This window comes from Tupaia chinensis, unplaced genomic scaffold, assembly GCF_000334495.1.
Source record: "Tupaia chinensis unplaced genomic scaffold, TupChi_1.0 Scaffold146177_1, whole genome shotgun sequence".
NCBI lineage: Eukaryota > Metazoa > Chordata > Mammalia > Scandentia > Tupaiidae > Tupaia > Tupaia belangeri.
Genome location: NW_006206032.1, coordinates 2,206,762 through 2,213,852, shown reverse-complemented (window position 1 = coordinate 2,213,852; position 7,091 = coordinate 2,206,762). Strand labels below are relative to the sequence as shown.

Genomic DNA, 7,091 nt, shown 5'->3' with positions numbered 1-7,091 from the left:
CAGATTCAGTAGATATTGAGGAATATTTTAACCCTATTAGTATTTGGATATTTAGCTACAATGCTCTTAGATCCTTCTAAAAACACATTAAATGGATATTGGAGAGTGGAGAGGCAAGAAAAAGAGAAATGAAAAAGAGAGAAACAACAACAAAAAGAGAAAAAAAAGTAAAAAAAAAATTGTAATTACTGTTTTCCTTTTTTTTTTAAAAAATCACAAAATAGAAAACCTAGTTCACAGGAGCCATGTGGAACCTCCTTCTGAAGGCCTGGCTTCTTCTGCCTGGGTGGAGGACCAGAGCGATAATTAACAAGATAAAAGGTGGAGCTGGGAGCAAGAGAAAAACTTTGCCTTTAAAAAAAAAATGTAAAAAGGAAAAATTACAAATAAAAGAAGGGAAGACAAGCAGGGACAGACAGATACAGAGACACAGAAATATAGAAAGCTGGGGGGCTCCCTATCGCTAGCTTGTTTGCTGGAGGCTCAATTATCAGTAGAATGTCTTCATTTCTCTTGTGCCCTGCAATGCCTAGTTCACAGGAGCCATGTAGAACCTCCTTTTCTACTGGGATACTTTACATATTGTATGAATTTTTCACTTAATCTGTTTTCTCACTTTTTATTTTATTTTTTAGGATTTTGCCATAGGGTGTGCACATACTATAGAGAGACAGAGAGAAGGAAAATGAGAAATCACTCCCTCATGGGGGATGGCCATGCTGCAATCCATTCTCCGTTCTCCTCTCAGGATTTTGGGAATGCACGCACGTGCATCCAGCATGATTTCAAGCCATTGGGTCTAGTACTCAAACCACATCACCCGCATGGGAAGCCAGCACTTTAACCACCACGCCACCTGCTGACCCCAGTTTTCCCATATTTTAGAAGGAAAAAAGACGTGGTTTTACTTCGTAGGAGTCTATTAAGTTTTCTTTCAGAAATTTGGCTTAATAATAGTTTCTGTGGCATAATGGTTAAGGCATTAGACTCCCACATGGCCAGCTATACTTTGAATCCCAGATCTGGTGGCTTCCTTTCTCACTTTCCTTCTCTCTCTGGTCAAATTTTAAAAATAATAATAGTAAATAAAATTTAATGAAATAATTCTTTAAAAAAGTAAAGAATAGTTGGTTGTGTGTGTGTGTGTGTGTGTGTGTGTGTTTTTAATTTGCTTACCTTGAGACAGAAAAAGACAGGGTGGGAGAGAGTGAGACATCACCTCGCAGGAGGGTTGGCCACTCTGCAATCCTTTCTCTTCCGTTCTCCTCTCAGGATTTTGGGCACACATGTACACAACCCCACACAAGCTGCTGGGCCTGGTACTCAAACTATGCAATCAGCTTTGTGGAATCTGGCTGCCTTAACTACAACCACTCTACCACCACTGGCCGTATAATTTTTTCAATAGTTGTCTTACCATAATCTTCAGGGACTTTTGTTTAAAAGACTAGTAACTAGTTTCTGTGTAATTCACATTCAGCAGAAGTAATGTGAGTCTTCCCAAGTCTATTTAATAGACATCCTGGATGATTCATAGGCTTCGATCAAAAAAAAAAAAACACACACACACACACACATTTACAGCTGTGAAGGAAAGGTGCAAGGATGAACAGTCTTAAGTTTTTTTAACATTTGCAGTAAGTTTTACTTTTTACAGAAATTAGTGGGTGATTTTTAAAAATACTGTAAGCATTATTTTTGCTTTGTGATATCCACATAATTAATTGACTTGCTAATGTGCTCCCTTTTGTCTCTCTCTTTTTAAAGCTGTTTGGTGTGTTTTGGGCCGCGTACAGTGCTGCTTCATTGTTAGTGGGTGAAGAATTCAAGACCAAAAAGCCTCTTCTGATTTATCCAATCTTTTTATTATACATTTATTTTTTGTCCTTATATACTGGGGTGTGATCTAAGTCATACATGATTAGGAAAAGACAATGTTACATTTGTATGTAGGTTGGGAATTCTTGCTGACAAGATTGGAGAAAATTGTTTCTAGTAAAATTTTACATGTTTCACATGTAAAGGCAGATTTAAGGTCTTTTTAAAACTGTGTTTTTTTGCATTTAAGCAATTGTAGTTTTTTGGGATTTTTTTGGTCAGAATTCTAAATTCTGTTTGATTCTTCATATTTCATTGAATAAAATATTAAAGCATTGTGTTTTTAAGATTGTGTCAATATTCACCTAAAAACCTGTGCCAAAAGCATCTGGATTGTTAATTATATTTCGCCTGAAGGGTAAATTTGACAACATTCTGTAGATCTAAAGTGCAATTTTTTTCCTTTAAAGAGTTTTCTCCTGCATTGCAGATTCTGTAGATAAATATTTATATTTATACATATATATTTATGAAATTCTTATTCAAGAAATATATTTCAGAATAGCCTAAAATTTAAGATACTAAATCTGATGCTTGAACTTTCTTTAATTTGGCCATTGATCTTTTTTATTTAAAAATTAAATTTGTTTTTTAAATTATATATAATTTTTTAAACCTCACATGTGCTTCAGTAAGAATTCTTAATATTAACTGCTAAAACTAATTTTAATATTTGGTGATATGGATTTGGTTTGTTTGGGTGTGCTTTAAAAACCATTTTTGAATGTGTAAACATCTGATTTAAAGTTTCTGTTTATCTTTCTGACCAAAGGTGCAAGAGGTATAACGGATGTGGCAGTCCTTGAAAGCATTAAGATGTAGAAAAACAGTGCTATTTATAGCATCAGTAAATATTTTTAAATGGTATTGCTAAATCAGAAAAGTTGTGGGAAAGAGACTTTGTGGCCCTGAAAAATGTTATATGAAGTAGAAAAAAATAAAATGCTTCCCAGCCGTGTGTTTTGTTTTATAATATCTTGTCCTGTATTGCTTGATATTTTAACAGGTATCAGGTACTCCAACAAATATAAAAGTTTTGCTAAGGGAAATATTAAGAGACTTTTATTAGTGAAATTTTTGTTGCAAATACTTTTATACTAGAACTCTAGATATACCTTTAATTAATACTTCTTTGTAAAGTAGAGAAAAATGTTTTGTGTTCATAAACCAGTAAATGTCTGTCTATTAACAAATTATTATATTATCCTTTCTGGTCTGACTTGGAAGAATTAACTGCTGTCCTCAATCTATGATAACATGACCACGTCTTGGTAGGTATTACTTTAGCAGACTAACCCGTCAGGAAACACCCAGCACATCTGAAACAAGTCTACAAATCACCAAGATAGCACACCCCGTCTCTTCCTTTCCCCACAAAACCCTGCCCAAAAAAGGAAAGAAAAACTTATTGTAAGCTTCAGGGTAAGTGTGGAGCACCTTTAAGCTAAAGTAATGTAGAAAATTAAATATAATGATTTTTTTAAACAACCTTCAAAACACCAGCTAGAATTTCTCCAACATAAAATAATGTGAAATAGTAAGGAAATTAGATCTATGGCTATAGAAACAAGAACTGTAAAATAAACATTTGTCATACTTCAGAAATTCCTGGGGTTGATACTTTGTTAAAAATGGGGACCAGCAGTTGATGTAATGGCTGTGTCGCTGGATTCCCATGTAGTGGACTGCAGTTCAAATCCCAGATCCGGTGGCTTAAACTCACACCGGGCTCGTGTGCATGCGTGCCCAAGATCCTGAGAGGAGAATGGAGGAGAAGGGATTGTGGCATGGCCATCCCCCCTGGGAGGTGATTTCTTGCTTTCTATCTCTATCTCTTTCTGTCGTTCTGGCAAGCGCACATGCCCTATAGCAAAACCTCTAAAAAAAATATATATTATGAGGGACTGACAGGTGGTGTGGTGGTTAAGGGTGCTGGATTCCCACCTGGCAAACCACGGTTTGAGCACCAGACCTGGCGACTTACTTTCTTACTGGCTCCCTCCTGCTCTGTCTCTCTCTGGCCAAATTTATTTAAAAAGTAATAAGTAAAAAAATAAAGTTAAAAATGATTCTTAAAAATATATATTATGATAGGGCCAGCAGGTGGCATGGTAGTTAAGGTGCTAGATTCCCACATGGCCTACTGCAGTTCCAGTCCTGGACCTAGCAGCACATGGACATGGAGTTCATACACATTTGTGCCCAAAATCCCGAGAAGAGGGTGGAGGAGAAATGATTTGAGTGTAATTCTCAGCCATCTCCCTGGGTAGGGATTTCTCACTTTCTCTCTCTCTGTCTCTGTCTTTCTCCAGCAAGTGGACACACCCAGTGACAAAAAAAACTAAAAAACATGCATAGTGTTGACCTTGGGTTTATCCCCCCAAAAGCTTGGGAGTCAAGAACAGGAGGTGAAATTTTACTAAGCTGGTTCCTTAATAAATTAAGGCAGTTTAGGACCACCCCTGTGGGAAAAATATACTTATTTTTAAAGAATTATTTATTCAATTTTTATTGTTATTTTTTAATTTGACCAGAGAGAGAGAGGGAAAGTGAGAAAGCAGATCACCAGGTCTGGGACTCAAACTGCATTTAGCCATACGGAATCCAGTGCCTTAAGCACCATGCCACCTGCCAGCTCCAGTGGTTTAATTTTTTAAAACTATAACTTTTGAAGTGTCAATGAAAATTTCCATTATCTGAATTCCTTATTCCTAATGATTTAAGAAAAAAGGAGGTATTTGTGTTCTAAACAAGGTATTTAAAATAATAGCACTTAATCTTGAAAACCGCCTTATTTAGGGAATATATAAGAACATTTATGTTTCAACCAATGTCATCTTCATGTGCTGGTTAATGATCAAAGTTGATAAAACAGATTGTGTTTAGAGATATGATTTGTAGCTATGTACAAGATAATACCACTACAACTAATAATGGTTAAGATGACCCTGACAATGTACTTTCTTTACATTTTTATATAATTATGTTTTCTAAGTCATACTGATTTTAAATAATAGTTTCCACTCTAATTATTAATTAATATTTTTTAAACAGTACTAGCCAGATACTTCTATAATGATCCCTCAGTATGTGTAGGAGATCGTTTCCAATACCCCAGTGGATACCCAAACCTGCCAAATCCCCTGTATAAAATGGCAGTAATATTTGCATAAGGTCTACACACATTCTCCCATATCCTTAAATCATCTTTCTATTACTTATAATACCAAACCCAACGTAAATGCCATGTAAATAGTCATTATACCATGTTGTTTAGGAAATTAAGGAGAAGAAAACAGTACATGTTCATCATAACCACAACTGATTTTTTCCTGGATATTTTCCGTCTGCAATTGGTTGGTGCTGTGGTTATGGAACCTGTGGATAAAGAGGGTCAGCAGTATGTCTTTTGTCTCTCCTATTCATGTGCGTGTGGTAGTGTTTTTAGTTGTAGTAATCTTGATGAATAGTAATTCTCCAGAGAATTATGAGATCTGTTTGCTTGTGTTTCAAATTGATTGTAAGATTATTGAAATTTTGATTTAAAATCTGTCTATATATAATTAAATATTGGGTATTAATAGTTTAGGGAGAAATGTAAAATTTTAGGAACCATTTTAAAACCTATTATTTCTAAGGTCTGTAAAACAGTTTTATATATAATTATGTATCCATTTCCAAAAATTCTCCAATATTAAAAGTTTATTGTCAAATTCTAAATGATTGAAAATTCATCTTAAAATATGAAGTAGATTTTTTGTTTAAATATTGTTTAAACTTTAATTACTTATTTAAAAATTTTTGATGTATTAAAATATTGAATAAAATGTTTCTGCAATCTAATAAAAACAATATTTTTTATATTCAGCAAAATTAATTGAATATTTAAAAATGATTGTTACTGATTTTTCAAATTTATTAAGTATACATTTTAGCCAGTTTTAGGGATTGGTGGCACATGTTTTTTTTAAAGAATTATTTATTTAATTCCATTTATTATTATTTTTTAATTTGACTGGAGAGAGACAGAGAGAGAAAGAAAGAAAAAGAGAGGAAGCAAGCCATCAAATCTTGGACTATACACCCATGGTTGGCTATGAGGGAATCCAGCAGCTTAAACCACCACACCCACACCACCTGGCAGCCCTGGTAGCATTTGTCTTTAAAATAATTTACTTCCTGGGGGCCACCAGGTAACATGGTGGTTGAGGCTGACCGCAGTTTGGGCCCCAGACCTGGTGGTTTGGTTTCTCACTCTCCCTCTCTCTCTAGTGAAATTAAAAAGTGGTAATAATAATGGATTTTTCTCTCTCTGTCTCTCTCTGTCTCTGGCAAACACACGTGCCCTATGCAAAAACCTCTCCAAAAAAAGAGAAAAAAGTCACCCTCAGCAATTCTCTGCACTGATAGTTCTATTATGTAAATAAAGTAATACTGTTTTATTTATCCTCTTACATAAGTGATTTTTTTTTTCAGGTTTTTGCCATAGGCCGTGTGCAGTCACCAGAGAAAGAGATAGGGAAGGTAAGAACTTACTCCCCAGGGGGATGGCCATGTTGCAGTCCCTTTCCATTCTCCTCTCAGGATTTTAGGCAGTATAGGGTTTTAATGTTTTAATATTGAAGAGTGTGGATCAGCAGGTTGTGTGGTAGTTATTGTGCTGGATCCCATATGCTGACTTTACAGTTTGATTCTTCAACTTGGCAGCCTGAAAGACACAGTTGATTGTGCATGTGTGCCCAAAAACCTTAGAGGAGAATGGAGAAATGATTGCACTATGACCATCCCCTCTGGGAGTGATTTCTCATTTTACCTCCCTCCCTTGTCTCTGGCAAGTGAATACATCCTCTGACCAGGAAAAAAAAAAATTGGAGAATGTATAAAATTAAAAAAAAAAGAAAGCTATTTGACACTATTATCTGTCAATATTAAACATACACATACCCTATCACCAAGCAGTGCAGGAATTGCAGCATGGCTATCCACTCTGGGGGTGATTTCTCACTTTCCCCCTTTTGTTTTTAAGAATTTTTTGGAGCCAGCAAATGACTTGATGGTTAGGGGTGCTGGACTACCACATGACCAACCATGGTTTGAGTCCTGGACCTGGTGGCTTGCTTTCTCACTTTCCCTTTCTCTCTTGTTCTCACTCTCATGCTCTGTCCTTCTCTGGTCAAATTTAATTAAATAAATAAATAAATAAATAAATGAAG

At 35.4% G+C, this 7,091-nt stretch overlaps 1 protein-coding gene across 1 annotated transcript in view; it reads left to right on the top strand.

Annotated features, from left to right (window-relative positions):
* The window catches only part of YIPF4 (Yip1 domain family member 4), a 29,616-nt gene extending 26,765 nt beyond the window's left edge, over positions 1–2,851 (top strand). Inside the window, exon 6 of the mRNA XM_006168804.3 lies at positions 1,768–2,851. Within this exon, the coding sequence (XP_006168866.1) occupies positions 1,768–1,905 (138 nt within the window). The 3' untranslated portion in view covers positions 1,906–2,851. The remainder of the gene's footprint in view (positions 1–1,767) is intronic.
* Positions 2,852–7,091: the final 4,240 nt, after the last annotated feature.